The sequence below is a fragment of the Lepisma saccharinum genome, chromosome 18 (genome assembly GCF_977018435.1).
Source record: "Lepisma saccharinum chromosome 18, izLepSacc3.1, whole genome shotgun sequence".
NCBI lineage: Eukaryota > Metazoa > Arthropoda > Insecta > Zygentoma > Lepismatidae > Lepisma > Lepisma saccharinum.
The window spans coordinates 5,546,524-5,565,940 of NC_139246.1; the positions used below are offsets into that span (position 1 = coordinate 5,546,524).

The 19,417-nt window shown below is 39.2% G+C and overlaps 1 protein-coding gene across 1 annotated transcript in view; it reads left to right on the forward strand.

The window, feature by feature from the left end:
- Positions 1–17,256: 17,256 nt before the first annotated feature.
- org-1 (T-box transcription factor 1) overlaps positions 17,257–19,417 on the forward strand; it is a 102,511-nt gene continuing 100,350 nt past the window's right edge. The window contains exon 1 of the mRNA XM_083140081.1: positions 17,257–17,513. Coding sequence (XP_082996207.1) covers positions 17,276–17,513 — 238 coding nt within the window. The 5' untranslated portion in view covers positions 17,257–17,275. The remainder of the gene's footprint in view (positions 17,514–19,417) is intronic.

The following is a 19,417-nucleotide window of genomic DNA, read 5'->3' on the forward strand; positions in this document are numbered from 1 at the left end:
TATCAAATTGGTACATTAAACAAAAAAGTATTGATAGTTTCATGATGCAATGCGATTTCCATGTGTTCCAGGAAAAAAATAGTTATATTTTGTTATTGTTTAATGTTGCTTGCTTTCAAGTGTTGCTGCTTTATATAATGAAATTGATTTATGTTCATAAGATATTCATTTGTCAAAAAAGTATAAAATAACAATCGATATGACCAACAACACAAAATGAAATCATGTGCTACAAAAGTGTACAAGAAGTGTACAGACTTACTTTAAACAAAAGTGTACAGAAAGCGTTGAAGAAGTGCACACAACTTTGAATGTGTCCCCAAAGTGTGCAACAAGTGTACAAAATTTCGTCATTTCGGGTCGCACACATCTAGAACACTTTAAGTACACTTTTGCAACACCTTCAGTACACATCTTGTGCATATTATATGCAAGAAAGTGTACAAGAAGTGTATTTTTTTTTTACAGTGTGGTTGAAAGAAACCCACTGAAATATTTTCACTCTATCTGAAATGATTTTAATTTTACAGCACTTCGAAATGTCATTAAGTCTGCATCTGTCACTCTTGAGGCCTTCGGCACAAGATACCCTTGCTTACATTTTATTTTTTGTCTCCTTAACCAATGATCAAATCTGTTTGAAATTTTACACAAAGCTCAATGAAATGATGAGGATTTGCGAAAAAAATATATCAGCTCTGAATAGATTTTCTAAAAGCCTCAAAATTAATGATGGAAAAACTAAGTTTCGAAAACCTGAATTTTGAGCATGTGGGTATGATGGAACCAAAAGTTTTTGATGTTGAAAATCATTGCAACTCTTTCTCTGCAAAGAATGACATTTATGTTATTTTCTTTACTCGTTGTAACGAAATATTTACGTTTTTTTGGACATTGTTGAAAATTTCAGAGTCAATCCATATCAGAGGGCTGCACAACGGCCAGAATCGCTTACTAGGCCCGCCTGGTTGGTCGGGCGGGCGAGTAAAACTATATACCTGGGTTTTGACCCGTCAAGCATCGAAAGCCCACGGGTAACTGGAAGGCCTTGCAAGACGAAGCTCGCTTATCTTCAGCGAACGCTGATTCCGGTTTTGCACCGTCTCCAGATACATGAGTCACGCAGTCACCGTTGCCAACTTTTAGATTCTAAACTGTTCTAGGAGCACTTAAAATGTTCATCACTTTTATCAATTTGAAATTGCAGACATTTATTCCTTGCTAGAAAACATTTGTATCGCTCACACCCAGTGGCGGCGATTGGGTTCCAAAACTAGAGGGCCAAAGTGCAAATGTACGGGGGGGGGGCAAGGATAATTAATTTCCCTTGGTACATGAGGTTAGCGTGGTGCAAAAGTAGCAAAAAGTGGGGGGGGGGCAACTGCACTCTCTCGGCCCCGCCCCTAATTGCTGCCACTGCTGACACCTGTACAGGAGTACGAACCAAGTTTCGCAAAAAGTGCCATTGTAAATACTTTGGAACTTTGTGTGACTGGTGGTTGTTCTACATTATACTTTTTTCGGGGTGCTCCCCTATGGCGCAGTGGTAGTGTCGTCGCCTTGTAATCAAAGGGTACCAGGTTCGATACCCGGTGGAAGCACATGATGGTTCAGATCCCACTTTAAACTATAGGTCCAGTCCCGATTAGCCTTATTGTGCATAAATTGACCAAATAAATGAATCAATCAATCAAACAGATTTTCTCTCTGGTGTAATTTTGCCAATTCAATATCCGAATTAGTTGCTCAAGATCCCCCCCCCCCTGAACACTAAGGCACGATGGTCCATAAAATGGAACATGAAATCAGAATTTGCATTATAAAAGGTTTTTGAATATTGTCATCTCTTTCAACAAATCGTCGTTCGCTAGTGTTGTTGCTAGTTATCTTGTTCTCAGACCGCATTGATAGTAATACGATACAAAATATAATTGTTAGCTTGTATTTTCACACGGGTGCAAATAACAGGCAATGCTATTTACACATTTCAACAAACAAACAACGTAAAAATGAAACCGACAGAAGATTTACGATTTCAAGACCAGAAAGGTGACATAAAATGAACAAGACACACAAACCTATTTCAAGACCATCGAAACAAATTTAGAAAATATGTGGTAGTTGGTTTGACATAATAATGACACTAATTTGAGAAGTTACAAAATCTTAGGTGCAGTGGCTTAGCAACATATCGCGAGGTCCTGGGCGAGATTTGAATGCAAGGCCCCATCGTTCTTTAAGTTTGAAATATCAATGTAAATCGATACACAGTCATCAAGGAAACGTCAGCAAATTATCATATTTATATAATAGCCTACAATAATAATTAATTTCTGACGAAAATTATATTTAATAGTACGCGACAGAGAAATTTACACTTGGCAGAGCTACAGTAACACGCTGCTGGAATTTTCATTAACCAAAGTAGTAGTAATAGTACGTTTTTTAAGATGTTCTTTAGGCAGTAAAATAACTGAAATATCCTTAAGTGTGCTCAACTTTTTTTTAAAAAAAATCAGAAATACAAAGTAAGAATCTTGAAATATAACCTATATATTATTTAATGAGTCGTTCTTTGTTTCCTCATTTCGAAGTTTGTAGGATGTAAATGTCACAAACCATGGCTTAAGTAGAAAATATGGAAGGACGCACATAAAATGTCAGTGCTTGATAGAGCGGGGGGAAGGGAGTGCGCTAAATCACAATCCTGTCTAGGGGCCCAATGTATCTACCTACAAGCTCTTCTACACAATCGGTTTCAACATCAGCAAATCTTAAAACGATAGTCATTTGCACAATAAATGTGAAATGTTTGGTGTAATCAACTGATACAGCTAATTTGACTTTTTTTTTAAATTAGCAATTTTGACTTTTTTTAATTAGCAATTTTGACTTTGTTGCACATAAATTGTACCAGTTAACTTTGAATTTTAGGACTTAGATGATAATAATAACTGTGAATCTCATTTTGTTGTTACGTCTTAATGTTCTTGTAATATTAAATATTTGACGCAGTGGCGTAATAAAATCGTAAAGTACGCGTCCGCAAGAAATAAACTTGGGTCCCTCAAGTACAGTCAGCTTCTTCCAGGAAATTTACGTAATTACTTAGAATGGCTGGTTGTGGCTGCACTTACATTAATAACTATACAAATCGATGCTCTAACTCTGAATTTTCACATATTACAACATATCTTTCTTTGACATTTATGTATTCAAAAGAAGAAAATACAAATACTTACTTATCCCTTCCCCCAAACAAAAGGCGGTACAGGATACAGAGAACACTGGAAGTTAGTGTAGAGCTATCAAGGAGAAGAAACTTTCCTAAAGCACTTGATTTCAGATTTAAGCACATTCCTGAAACATAGAACTTGATCAGGAAATTCGGAAGATAAATCATCTTCGTGCCCGTTACAGAGGGCAGGCAATAGCTGCGTCTGAAGTTGTAGGAACGAAGGAAGAACTGCTAATATTATCCATAACTTTCTTGAGTTTAAAATACCAGAAGCATTTAAATGCCCCATACTTTGCTCCGTGGCAGTTTGAGGTGCTTTACCATTAACATATTAAAATCGGGTAGGCTATGCAAGGTCACGACACAGAAGAAAAATGGATAAAATTGTCCAAGCAATATTTGCGTTGATGTTTCACATGAGAAATTAGAATTATTTTGACTTTTTCGGGGCCCCTTAGGCTTAGAGCTCCCGCCCGCCTCTGATTTGACGTATTCATTCAAATTATAACGTTAAACTAGAATATAAAGCCAGTTAAAAATGTCTTAATTTTATTGCCCACAAAAATTAGCCTTTTCTATCTTTCTCACTTCCATTTATTACGTTTTTCGTATCAACCTCATAGGACGCGAGGCCCCTATATGCGCGAGGCCCAGGTTGGTCGCCCACTTCGCTCACCCCTTGCTACGCCAATGATTCTACAACCTCAAGGCACCTGCGCCTAGCAGAAATTCAAATATTTCCATGCGTAGTGAAATATAATGGCCGTTGGCAACACTGACAGTAGTGCTCGCCGTCTACCTGCAAGAACTACATCGAGTCTCACGGGTCTTCTTAAGACCCGGGTAATAGAAAAACCTGGCAGGCATCGAAGCCTGTGCAACATTGTGACGTGAAGCTCGCTTGCGCGATGTCGAACACCTGGACTTGACGTGCGTGTTGCATATTATTGTAGGCGCGCCTCCTCGCAGACGGGTTTTCTCCGGGTCTTGTGCAGGTCTCTGATCCATATACCAAATGGGTTCTATTGGGTTCCGTAACATGACCGGAACCTTTTCTCTCCAACAATTTAAATTCGGTCCAAGTTGCGTATTGTTTCATTTCAAAAAGGAACTTGGACCGAATTTAAGTTGATCCGGAAAAAAGGTTCCTGGATGGAATTAAAATACTTTAAATATAAAAAGGTTTCTTTACGGCATAGGCGTAACTTGGAGCCTAACTTTGGAGGGGCAAAATCGAACTTGGAACTTAACTTTTGGAAGCAGAATGGAACTTGGGACTTAACTTTCAGGGCCAGAGTCAAATTTGGGACTTAACTTTCCGAGGCAGAATCAATCTTGGAATTTTGGGAACCACAATCGACAAGTTTTCCATCCTGTAAAAAGTCCAGAACTATTTAATAAGTAACCTACATTACGCAATCATAGAATATACTATTCAATACTTTGCAACTCAGGTTCCAGGAGGTAAAGAAAAGTATTCTTAATTTTTAAATTTAGTAACCTGAAAATTTGGGGGGCACCTACTTCCCCTCTTGCCCCCGCAAAGTTACACCTATGCTCTACGGTCTAGAACCCATTTATACACTTGCTGATTTTCTCTCCCGGACGGGAATTGAATTTATTTAAAATTCCTGGACTTTTAACAACCCTGATTCAAGCTATGTGAAACAAACTTTCGATTGCACGCTGTGTGCCTCGCTGCTACGACGTGTATCATACTAGCAAGCTCTTCAGGGTCACGTGACATGATAAGATATACGCAGCCCGTTGGCTCGATGCAGGTGTAGGTGACGAAAGGCAGGTAGAGAGACAGACATGTCGAAAGTTCTTTCCGACAGAGCGCACGTTTGAATGGAGTTTTCGTTGTTTCGTACAGCTTGTGTGTAGATTTTCAGTAATATCCTTATGCGTTTTAAGTGTTGTGTTGAATGTAATTGGAGTGTGAGAATGCGTAACCTGTATCTACGTACGACTATTCGCGATTAAAATTAACCGATCTGTCATCTGGTGGGATTTTCAGGAACTACTCTAAGTAGGATACGTTGTGTTGAAGTCGTTTCAAGCATGGGGAATATGCGAGAGACTAAGGTCTACTGTTCAGGTTTTTTTTGCTCTAAATCGTTTTATGGGTCAGAACAAATTAAAAGTTTTCATGTGTTTCCACCCCGTGGAATCAACAAAATGAAATTTGTTAATAAATCAGGGAAAACGTAATTGACAGAAGATTGGTATGGGGGATATAACACTGTAATTCGGCAAGGACATTACGAAGAATGCACGAGTCTACTTACTTTATTTTTCGAGATAAATATATATTACCATGAAAGTAAAGTTTTAAATTGTACTTTATAAATAAAGCTTTTTTTAAAAAAAATCATGAAGCGTCTTACCCAATGCGTCCATGTATGTGTGAAATTTGGAACAAGTGCAAGTCGATTAAGAGAGAAGATGAAAATAGTTTGAGAATGAATTAATGTCAAATGTAACCAGAAAAAAAAAGTGGACATGCTAATGTTACTGTTTCATTCAGTACGATGTCCTTTTTCAGTGAGTATAGCCTGGTCATGAAATCTTGAATATTATTATTAAACCAGCCTTTCTCTTTCGAGAAAGAACTGCAACGATATGTTCGCAATTTTCTCCTGTCCCAGCTTTTCAAGTACAGGTCAATTTCAATTCATTTATTTTCAAATAATTTCCGAGAACCCCAGTTACAACATGACGTGCAGATGATACAGCACTGCTTTGGACAACCAGTGCGTATACATAGTTTCGTCTGCATTTTCCGTGTTATTTTTGTCTATCATAATTAAAGGCTTCGTTCTCAGTACTGCTTCACGTTTGTTAGAGTACCTAGAATTCACATCGCATTCGCAATATTTAAAAATAATGCGTAATTTAAACGTTTTCTACCATACAACACGCTGCTATTTTGTACTACTGCTGAATGTAAACAAAGATTTATCCTACTTAGAGCGGCCATATTGGAAGCGACACTAGCGCTCAGGTGGTAATTTTAATCGCGAATAGAGAGCAGAAAGAACACGAAGTCTTTCCAATATGACGTTCCCATCGTGGAAAAAGGGGTAAGTAATGTAAATCTATGTAGCGTGTATTGTAGTAAATAATGTACAGTCTTAGAAAAAAATACCTGGGCCACGGGACGTAGAATTTCGTAACGTCTTAAGCCTGTTGTTTATGCAACCCAAATAACAAAATATTCGCTTAAGTTTGCCTGGTGATTCTGAGTTCTCGGGAAGGATTGAGCTTTGATAGCATGAGTCACATGACTCGTGCCCCAGCCACAACAAACAGCTGGGTGCTACGATGCCTCCAGAAGAAAATTTCAGGAACTGGTTTCTTGACGAAGCTACTCGTAAGGAAATACTATTCTTTCAAGTGATATTAGAGTCATTGTCAAGAAGGTTCGCTGAAATGATGGTTCTCATCACAGACCACATGCCACACGTTAATTGTTTAAGTCCAGTTCATGCACTGGACCTACAAATTAAAATGGGATCCGAACCAAATCCTCTCTATTTGGTATTGAATTCGGAAGCCTTTCATTACATGGCGAAGACGTTACCACTACGACATCAGAGAGGCAATGGAACCCCTTGAGAAATAGATAAGCGAAAATTGCTACGTGACAAACCATATTTGCCCGTAAATTTTAAAAATAGGACAATATTTTGTACTGACAGTTTCGAACCGTGGGAGAGGCATATATTTTTTTGTACCATCGTCCATTTCACGAGTTTATAATTCTTCCTCACCGACACGAGTAACGCGAGTGGTAGAAGAAAAGCGAAGTAAAATAACTGAAATAGAAATAAAAGGAAATAGCGAAATAAATTTTATTCATAATATTCTGCAGTCACTTGAGTTGTATTCACGGGATGCTATCTTTAAAGAAAGCCGTGGTCTCTTCCTTGTCTTTTTCGCTTCCTTTGTGCTCTTGCTTCCTCCGTCACGATTGGTCTAAAACTAATTAATGCGACGTTAATTAAACAATCCAAACAACGAAACAATGCACAATCAACTGCACAAAACAACATTCCAAATGTTTTCGAATCGGAAAACAATTGAGATGCTGTAAAATGACTTAAGATGCAGTAATAAAGTGGGAATTCGGTACCGTATAGAATTAAATCGGTAGAGATGTTCGATTTGATTGGATGTTTGTTATTTAGATTTGCTATTCTTTCACTTTTGGCAAATAGCAACGATGAAGATGAGTGATGCTGTGATGAAATTGATGAAGGGACACTTACCAAGGACACCCACGCCCAAGTCGAGATTCTAACCAGGGACCCATGGCATCGTAGCGCGCTGTGCTAACCACTCCTCCATGGAGTGGACATTATAGCATATTTTGTGTGCTCAATTGGGATCAATCAATGGAATGAATAGGCATATTATATGATTAATAAATTCATATCATAATACCACGTCATATTATTCGGCACGAAGTAACATCAGAGACATTCAATCTTGCATTTTTGCCTTTCAACTAATTCTTTGAATTTAGGTTAATCACAACAATAAGATAAATTATGAAGCAAATGATAGTTATTACGAATTACCTGACAGAAACAACATTAAGCAGGCTCGGTGGTCAAGCTCATTAAGTGATTGACATTCGATATCGTCGCCAAAGTTCCCGGGTTTGAGTACCGTCCTTGTCGGGGGTGTTTGACTATTTCGTCATCAATTTCATGTAATGGTCACTCGTCCTTATCGTCGCGATCATCGAACAGGGAATAAAAATTATAAAAATAAATACGATGGAAGAGTACTTACTTCATCTCTCACGAAATCTCCTACAAAACCGGAATATATAAAATACATGTATATTCATTCACATACATTTTCGATTTCTATATTTAACTAATGGCCGCGGTGGCTCAGTCGGTAACGCGTCTGACTACCATGCTCAAGGTCCCGGGTTCGATCCCCGGCCGGTTCAAATCCGGGAACTTTTCTAACGATGGAAGCGGCCCCGGCGCCCACCCAGCGTCGAATAACATGGGTACCTGGGGGAAACCCTGGGGGGTAAAGGCGGTCAGGGGCGTGATGCTGATCACATCACCCCCACTCACGACCGGATCAAGAAAGTGTGGGGCGTTACCCCCACACCCCCTATACGCCTTCATGGCGTGGTGCTATGCACAGGGGAGTACTTTACTTTTTTTTTTTACTTTTATATTTAACTAATCGAGACCGAGAACGGGAGAGCAATTTTCAATTCGACAAACCGAGAGACGGAGAAACTGTCAAGTCTCGTTTCTTCTTGGCACCTCCGTAATCGAGTTGTTCTGTTTGTCATTGGCTTTGTATTGGCAATTATTGTCATTATTATTTCCCTGCAGGTAAACCATAACGATGAATTATGATGAAATGAAGCAGATAAAAGGGCAAGAACAAGAAAGTCATGCCTGTTCGGGACTCCAACCCAGAACCTTACGTAACGAGATTTGAAATTCTGGAGAAGGCGTCCGTGTTTCGCTTGGTTTTCTCTTTCCTCTACTTCCCTTATATTATCATACATGTATAATAAAAATGGATCTGATACGATATGTTGCGATTCATAATTGTGCTGGTTAGATGCTACAGATGTGAACTCCAACATGCAATATATTATTCCCTTTTGTTTCGTATCTGGTTGAACATGAAATTTTCTTACACTGTGACAATTTCTTTCTTAGTTTTGGTTTGGTGCACAGATATGCTAATCTGGACTCGACATTCAGTTTAAAGTGGGATACTAACAACTATGTGCATCCACCGTGTATCAAACCCGGGATCCACTGATTACAAGGCGACGACGTTATCACTACGCCATCGAGGAGGCCCCATGACAAAATGTTATTCACTCGATCTCTACCATAATTTATTTCAGCATTTACATTTTCGTTTTCTTCTTTTTTCCTTTTGTTAACTACTCTTATACAACTCTTTTTGCGTCTTCGAATTTCTTCTTGTTTCAGGAAAAAATAATACATGCAGGCTGTATAAAAATCCCCCGTTCAAATAGATAAAACGTTCACTCTCGAGAACTAATTCACATGTTTATCACTAACGTAACCATTAGGAAACTATTGAAATGTTAACTGATATAACTGCAGATGAAACAATACTTACAGCCACTAACGAAATATCTATTCTTGTGTAGCCTCACAGACAACAAGTATTTGGTGAGTCATTCACTCTTGCTGACTACGGGCGAAGGTCACTGAACTAAAGGGTGGTGGCAAGCAAGCAGGCTTCTGCTCTACCAAAGACGAGGTCACGTGTTCCAGTTACCAATGGCGTACGAAATAAGGAGGAACACAGCTATCTGACGTATGATTTGGTCCCGTCATTGCACCTAGAACACTTTATCGTCGTGGCCTTGAAGTTCCCTCAGGGCACTCCTACGTAAAGGCTTCTCAGCTAGAAGGATATCTTCCCCATTGAGTGGAGGAAAAGTGGGTGCGTATAGAGGTCCTTCAACTTTCGTATTCTTTTTCATTTCAGAACCCGTGCTGTATCGTCGACTTAATCCAATCTATCCGATGTAGGTTTTAGGTTCTGTTTCTGTTCGGTTATTTCACGTTGTCTTCCTGCTCATGTTATTCGCGACGAAGGTTCTGGATTCGATAATCTGGACAATAACGGGATTGTGTTGGTTGCTTGATTTGGTGTCTTAAGTCCACTTTATGTCCTGTTAGGCTAATCGTGAATGGACCTACAGTTTAAAGGGGGATCCGAACCACTATGTTCCTCCACCGAGTATCGAACCCGGGATCCCTTAATTACAAGGCGCCCACGATCCCACTCCGCCATCGGGGATTGTGTTCGCAACGAATGAATCAAATTTGAGTGATATGATATGCAACCATTGGAAGACTATTGAAAGAAAAGCAATGGGAACCTGCCAGTTTTTCTACTGCAGACAGGAAACCATAAACATGGAAGAGAAGCTTATATTCTATGAAACCTGACGCTATGTGCTCGAATACTGGCTAAATATAATCCATAGAGGCATAGCAACGTTAAACAACCTCTTATATGATACATATAGGTTTAAAAAGGTCGAAATACAAAGATTGTGTGCGCCTCACTGATGGCGTAGTGGTAAGGCCTTGTAATCAAGGGGTCTCGGGTACGATACCAGGTGATCGCACATAGTGGTTCGGATCCCACTTTAAACTGTATGCATTTCAGATTAGTCTATCTGTGCCGGTGACTCAGTCGGTAACGGGTCTGACTACCATGCTATAGGCCCCGGGTTCGATCCCCGGCCGGTTCAAGCCCGGGAACTTTTCTAACATTGGAAGCGACCCCGGCGCCCACCCAGCGTCGAATGACATGGGTACCTGGGGGAAACCCTGGGGGTAAAGGCGGTCAGGGGCGTGATGCTGATCACATCACCCACACTCACGAATGAATCAAGAAAGTGTGGGGCGGCGTGATGCTGTTCACATCACCCCCACTCACGAACGAATCAAGAAAGTGTGGGGCGTTACCCCCACACCCCCTATACGATTTCATGGCGTAGCGCTAAGCACAGGTGAGAACTTTACCTTTTTTTTTTTGCATAAAGAGGACTTACAACAAAATTTAAACTTGCGATAAAGATTATGATAAGGTATTAAAGAATTGGGTCTAACACATTTTTTTATTGTTTACCAATGACATTGTTAACTAATATTCTTAATTTCAGTTTCAAGATGAAATCGGCTACGAAATAAAAGGAGTGGGTTCATATTTCTGTTACGAAATTCCACTTTTGTAGTAGACCTGTGCCACACTAAGATGTGACATAATAAACAAATCTGAGACACTTTCAAAGTATTAAATTGCTATCTACGTATTTGGGAACAATCTTTCAATATAATACTTTTTTTTGGACGCGTCAAATCATAGTATTTAATTCCTGTTTTAGCAGCTTTAAGAAACCTGATTTTTTTTGGGGGGGGGGTTACAAATGCCCTTTCTGCTCCCATCAAGTTACGCCTATGACAAACAGGAATTCAAAGTAAAAGACTGTCCCGACTAAATCGGGAGACACGTCTGATAGATTTACAATTGGGAAAATCATAATTAAGCGTGTAGTTGAAAACAACCTATTTTCATATATTGCATGCAGCTCTACATTTTCTGCAATGTGGATCAAGAACTGGGGACGTGGAGAAGCACAACACTCCACGTAACCAATAGTCACGTGACCCTCTTTGCTTTCCTACCATGTTGACCTTCGCGTGGAACACATTTCTCGGTGTTAAGACAGGCAAAATCACCCGATCATCGAAGGGTGCAATATGTGTTGCCTACCCTCCTGCATTACTTGCTCCTATTAAAGCTTTATGGGGAAGAACTTTTTTCCATGACTGTACTCGTACACAGGCAGTGGCGGCGAATGGGTCCCAAAACTGGGGGGCAAAGATAGTTTATTTTCCCTCGTAGGTAAGGTTTAGGATAGTGCGGGGTCAAAAGTGGCAAAAAGTGGAGGGCAACTGCCCCTCCCCAATCGCCGCCACTGTACACCAGATCGAATTCAACTAATGTTTCAATAAATAGCTAAGTAAAGTCTGGTGCCCACTCCATGTACGTATCTTTTGCTTGTGAATAGTGTCGATACTTCACAGTTATCAACTAATAATAACTTTGCTTTCCTTTGGCAAAAACAATTGTTTAGTGGGTAAGTTTACGAAAATTGGAGTAAATTTCCCTTTGAATGAAATTTATTTATTAATCTTTCAGCTTCCTTTGTCATTGGGAAGTGAAAGGAATTACCAGAATTATTGAAACTAAAATTATGAGCTAACGATCACTTCGATTATTAAAAGTATACCCATAGCGCAGGCTGTAGCAAGGGAATCGAATTTATGGGGGGCTCAAAATGGTATCCTGGACCCTCTGTACGCCCTGGAGAAAGTGAAATATTTTGCATGGTTTATGAAGATTTTGTTGTTTATGAATGTTTTCAGTTGATTTTAGCTCTCGGAAATGTGTTATGGTGAAGTACAGTACGTTTGATGTTTTAGCGTATTACTTTACCGTGTAGTAGAACAGCACGAAGGCTTCGCGCAAGTGAATATAGTACCCAAACGACTTTCCACAACAGCAGCTATAATTTTACGTAGTTAGGTTCATGTGTGTTATTTTGTGCACACAAATAAGTGTCTAGTAATCCTCAGGAGCATACGCGTCGCCAGAAATTTTGGTAGGGGGTGGGGTCGGCCCATGGATCTAACTCAAATAGTAGAAATAATAACAATTAATTATTATGCTTACGTTTATTATTATAAAATAGTAGCAATCATAAACTAATAAAACAAATTATTATTTTTATTATTATAATAATAATATCATTCTACTCGGTCTGCCAAATGAGAGAATATCCAGCACAACTATTTTTTTTTTTTACATTTCGCACACTAAGTGTACCGAAATGCATAGTTACTATATTTCTTTATTAAATGGCCGACCTCCCCGATGGCTTAGTGGTAACGTCGTCGCCTTTTAATCAAGAGGTTCCGGGTTCGATATCCGGTGGAGGCACATAGTGGTTCGAATCCCACTTTAAACTGTAGGTTGAGTCTCGATTACCCTATCTGTGGATAAAGTGGACTTAAAACAATCAATATTTATTTACTTTTACGAACCTTTTTTTTTTTAAAAAAAAAAACTATTCCAAAGTTAGAACATTTTAGCCATAATGTTTTTGTGCCCTTTTACATAAAAGTCTAATTTTTGTAGTTTTGGAAACTGTGAAACCCTTTGTTCACATTTTTTATTCACTATTAATTAAATGGCAGAAGATGAAAAATACACTCGTTCCTGTATTTCCCTTTCATTTTTTTTTATTTAACACATTTTCTACTTCTTTGTTCTGTTCGAATAAAGTAACTACCTGAACTTTTTTTCTGTTATTAACATATGAAAGTAATAAATTTCGTTTTGTAATTTGAAATGAAGGATGTCAATTTCCAGAGGATGTCGATGGACCTGTCCGACCGCTCCTCCCGACGCCCATGCTCAGGAGGAAACTTCAGACAAACTTGGCAAGTATAAGCTGACCGATAAAATCATTGCTCTGTCTGCTGATAGCACGAACACAGAAACATTATTGGTTTGTGTTGTGCCGCACATATCTTTATACATTAGCATTCAACATTCCCCACCCGGTCTTGCTCCTTAGATTCCCGATACGGAGCATATTACTTTATCGGATCCAGGGCTGCCTCCATGAATCCAGGACAATATTGATTCTGACGGTGAAGGTCATTTTACAAATTAATGGCAGGGCAATTGTGACGTAACCTAACCAAAGGCGCCACAGAACTAATAATGCTGTAGAAGGTTGAAACAACAAAATAAATAGGTGGCTTGGAAGACCGCATCCAAAAATTCATGATGTTCTGACCTGCCTCAAGAGCCAAACAGAAGACGCCAACATCAAGTACATGCGGATGGAACTTAACCCTAGCAGGACCAAGGTGTGGCATAAAGTACCGCTTTTGAAGTTTTTGTGTTGGTAATCGAAACTGCCTTGAGCAATTGAATTAAAAATCCTGTTTATTGTCAATTCAGATGTGTATTTTCATATTTGCTAAAATTCAAGAGAAAATTTTATCCATTTTAATTTTTAAACTGAAGTTGATTGAGCCACATGTAGCAGATAGAGCAAAGAACATTGAGGGATTGAATGCAAATACAGGTACGGCAACGGAAAACGTTCTTCAAAGGAAAATTAGGTCAACGGTTGACAATCCCATAGAGATATCAACTTATGCAACTGCTTCGAGAAAAGGAAATAGGTGTTACATTTGCATTTCCAATGGAGAAAGAAGAAACAAAGTCTCACGAACTACAATTTCATGCAATGACTGTGGTAAATGTGTCTGTGGAAGACACTGCATGAAAGTTCAGATATGTGACAACTGTGTAATTTCTAATAATAGTGAGTAATGCTGAGTAACTGTAATTTACTGACAATGTAGAACTGAAATGTGTTATAATGTTATAATGATTTATTCTATTATTGTTAATAATAAATATGCAGATGCACATTTCCAAATAAAAAATACTTAACATACATTAAAAATATACAAAATATGACTTACTTATCTTTCAAAATAATAAAATACTTAACAAACATTAAAAATATACAAACTATGACTTATATTAAACAAAACATACTTGTAGTGCAAAATAACTAACAAATGTAGCGGAATAGTAAAGTGGCACAAAATGCCACCCTTAGTCCAGCATGAAACAGGTCCTGCTAGGGTTAATCTTGAAGGTCAGGAAAAGAAGAAGCGTGACATTAGAATCGACGAGAGAGTTGGAAAGTGTATTCGCACATATGAAGAAACTGGTGACTTCAAAAGGTGTCTGTTGGCTCTCCCATGTTCAAAAACTTGATTGAACCAAATTCCCAGCCGAAAATATCAATATTTCTAATAATTAAGTTGTAAGAGATATTGTAAGGGGTGTTACGTCACTCTTCAATTTCATAGAAGATTTAAAATGTTATCGCAATTGTCCGGCTACCTGCCTCCATACAACAATGAACGGTCATTTTATACTGAAACAGTAGCAGGAAAACGCCAACAATGTAAAATGGGACAAAAAAATTAATAATAATTAAGGCGTTACACATACATTCTTAACAATTGTCGGAAACTTTATTGTGGCAAACATATGTCAACAATCGGAGGCAGATTATTGTATGAGCGAGGAAGCCTGTAGAAAGAGACCGCTGTATAGGAGAGCCTCGTAGCGGGATTGTGAAAGAGCTTTACGTTGCGGATTGGCCGTTTGGGGACTCGTAGATTAAATTGGTTGATTAGAAATTCGGTTTTAATTTTACCATTGATGATTCATTCAAAAATTCCATGTCTCCTAATTCGCGACGAGTGTGTCGTGGTTGGATATTCAGGACAGACCAGGCCCGTTGCCAGGCAGGAGCCAGGGGGGCTCATCCCTCCTGCCAACATCGTCAGCCCCCCCCCCCCCTGCATTGTCGTTAGCACCCGGGCATTAGGTAAAACTATTGTAGGCCTATAATTTGTTTGTAGTGACAAGTGAAAATGTAGACAGTGGATATTATGTGGTCATAACTTGATGAAAGGACAAATTCACAGAACGAACCTCAGCTATCACATTCCTTCATCTTGTTTATGAACTGAAGTCTAAGTAGCGGAAAGTACAAGGTGTCTACAAATGATTGATATCGGTTTCATGATGTTACTGTACATGTATTACTGAATGTATCACGAAGTAACTTTGCAGCGTTGTAGAGAAACTCAACAAGTTTCATGACACATTACAAGTTATGGGAGTTTTCTGATCGCCGTAGCGCCGTTGAAAACATTCGTGACTTTCCGGAACTCAATGGTTTTTGTGCAATCTCAAAATAGAGTTTACGGCAGCTTCTACTTCAGCGAAAAACCATTACAGAATAGGGATATCTTGACATGTTAGAAAATTGGCTCATGCCACAGTTGGAGACAGACAGTGAGAACTTTATCCACCAGTTGGATGGTGCACCGCCCCATAACAAAGTGTGCTCCTTTTCCTCAAAACAATTGTTCATACATTTAAAACAAAAATGTTAAGCAGCAACAGTCTGAAGTACATATTTGGTCTTACTTCTCTCTCTAGTAATTTACAATGTATTACAGAAAAGAATGAGAATTCGAGCGAAGCTAGCAAGAAAATTTTTAGATCTAATTTTTGCAAACTGAACACAATATTGATTCAATAAGGCGCAAATAATTTCACGGGGTGCCATGACATTCTCCCTCTTACAACTTTTTTCATTGAGATAGTCTTGTTCCCAGGTCAGACTCCTGTCGCCCCCTAGCTACGGCTCTGAACTTGATGAGACAGTAAGAAAAGCAGGTATTGCGAGCGAAGCGAAAAAGAAAAATTTACGAAACATATTTTTATTTGCATAAAATTTGAAATCGAGAGGGAGAATTGCCCCTCTGTGCCCCCCCCCCCCCCCGTAGATGCTGTTGGGCGTCTAGAAGAAAAATGCAAGAAATATAAGAAACCTAATTCCATCTTGAGTGTAAGCTTATCTTGCTACTCTTAGCATCTGCTAGCCTTGCTTTTGTTTACTTCAATTTTGTCTTCCCTAGAATTGGCTCTGTGGTTGCCCCACTGGACATATCATCTGTTTTATGGAGGTGCCTTAGAGAAGGTATTCTATGGCGAGGAAAAATCTGAGGACAGAATCAAACCTGGAAAGATTAGTTTTTGAAGCCATGGTCCCAATAGGGGAGCAGTATTGAAGAAGGGGAGATAAGGGTAAAATGTGAAATCTCAGGGGGGGCAAGCCTCCCGTGGGCGCCAAATGTTGAAGTTAGCTATGTGACAAAGGCAGTGCTGTCAAATTCAACGTGATGGCGCGTGATGTTTCCAACGCACTTTTTTCACATTGTCACCTGGCATGCGCAGCTCGGGAGGGTGCAGAGGGGGGGAGGACTGATGACTCCACCCTTTCTCTCACGACCCTCAATGTTCCGTGAAATCTCTCCGGCATTTGCGACGTGTTGAAAGCCTCGCGCGCAAGCCACGCCTCCTAGCTCTACATGCGCCAATCGACGAACGGGAACGAAGCGAGCGTGGCAAATGGCATCGGGGGACACGCCCACCAGATGGACCGAGGAGGCTGAATGAGCAGCAGGGGCGGGGGGGGGGGGAAAGAGGAGGGGGCGAGGTGGCGATGCGTGTTCTGCCAGGAAGACAGTTGGGGCTGTTGATGTGAGGTGCGAAGGAAGGTTCTCCAAAACTTCATCGAGGCAATTGTCACATCGTAGACGGTAGTGAAAGCTTCGAAACTTTTCATCCTGGTCTTGGAGATCCTGAAAAACCACGGGACAGTACCTGGTGACAAGGTGTTGACGTCATGAAGGTCGTCGGGTGACGAGAGAACCCTGTTTCTGTCATAACAATTGACGGGAGACTTTTGACGGAGCGATGAAGACCTGTTAACGAGATTCGGGAGAGAGAAAAAAGGATATTTCGACCTCGCTGATGGAGATTTCTCCAGCTTCGTACTCACTCTCCCTGCTGTCCGCCGAGAGCCATGGTGCGAACGCGGGTGCCGGGGTGCCCGGGTGCGTCACGACGTGCAGTTCGCTGGTGCCGTTTACCTTCAGTGCCCCCGGGGGCATGCACAACGTCGCGGGCCTCGGGCCCCGTCCGGGGACTGACTGCTGCTTTGAGTGGCCCACCACCTCCTCATATTCCACTCCGATGAAGGAAATGGAAGGTACAGTAACGTTTCCAATACTTACTTTTCGAAACTCAATTCCTAGAAAGTAAGCGTAGATTATGCATGTTACTACTGTTAAAACTTACCGTGTAATTTAACAGCCTGCGCCCATCTCCGTAGCTGAGTAGTTAGCACAGCACGATCCCATGCTTGGGGTTTCGGGTTCAAATCCCGGCTGGGCCATTGGTATTCTCTGTCCCTTCATCAGTTTCATCATATCTTCACTCATCCTCATCGTCGCGATTAGCCGAAAGTGGAAGAAAAGCGATGTGAAATAAATAGGGCTGAGTCAAGGACGTATTTAGTAGGGGTCCAGGGGGTCCGGACCCCCCGACAGATTTGCTAAATACTAAAATGAAATGATGAAAATAATGAAAGAATACAATAACTAAAATTTAATTATGAAAATTTACTTCTAGTATAATCGAAGCTTAGGCCTATTTATTTCCGCCAAACTTATTGGAAGGCAAGGATTATATTTGGATCATACGATTATGAATGATAGTATCAAAGAAAATGTATGCAAAATATATTACTAATTATAATAATATGCATAAAATATTACCAGGAACTTTATTTTTCATGAACTGAATTTAACATCCTTTGTTGATATTCAATAAATATTCCAGATTCATATATATTTGACATTAATTTTCTTTGCCAGGGCACTTGTTTCTTTTACAAATTTTGCAATAGACGAGAGCTAGATAATGAATACGAGCTGTTATAGCACTATTTTCATACTGTCTTTTACCTATTCAAATAATAAAAATATAATATGAGTTAATTTGAATATTTTAATTAATACTATTTTAATTAATATACTGTTTTAATTAATTTAATATAATTATAATTATTTTAGTTTAAACATTATTATTATTATTTTTTTAGAAAAATACTTGGTTTGAAACCCCTCTCCCCCCGAAATACATTTCTAGATACGTGCCCGGGCTGAGCCATCGGCCGATACCAGTGGTATCGTATCGGGAAGTATCGGTTGCAATTTGTTTACCGATACCAGCTGCTACTTTTCCGGGATTTTGGTTTTTCTCGGGGTCCGCAAAAATCCGTCGTGGCACTTTCGCGGAGTATAACTATCCTGGAATGTATGCAAAATTAGAAGTTTCTTTTTTCGCGTCAGTGCTGTGTGAAAAATCTAAATTTTGTTGTAACATAACTTGTAATTGTATGTTCTGATGTAATACTTGAATATTTGAAAGCAGAACTCTTGGTGAATGTATTCTTGTAATAAGAGTACGATACTTACACACTAATAATAATAATAATAATAATAATAATGGTTTATTTCCATAATACCAAGTACATAGGCATGGGAAACGTCAGTAGTTATACATAAAATAGTTGTGAATTAAGTTACTAATAAAATTATAACACTCAATCACATTTAATACACCAGAGAAAACATGAATATAGGTACTCACTGTGAAATATATCACATGATAAGATTATAACATTCCAGTCATATAATATAAGATAACTATGCTAACAATAGGACAATAAATATTATTCATAAATAAATTAGACCGTATGAGTATAGAAACGTTAATAGAAAACATGAGTCATTTATAGACATCCATAATTTTCCATAAATTCCGTAAGACTATTCAAAGCTTTATTTAATAAATATTAATTTATAGCTAATTGTTTTCTTTTGAGGAGCGAGTGTTTTGATACTGTTATGAATCAATACGTCGAACAAATTTTAATTAATGCACGTTTCAAAGCGGTATCCGCTCACCCCTAAACTAAATCTGCCAGTCAATCAAACAAGCAACTGGAACCAAAAATGGTGCTACAGGAGTTATGGTGTGAATGCGGAATTGGCATGGATTATCACCATTTACTTTAAAATCATACTTAAGCATGGAGGCCTTTAATAC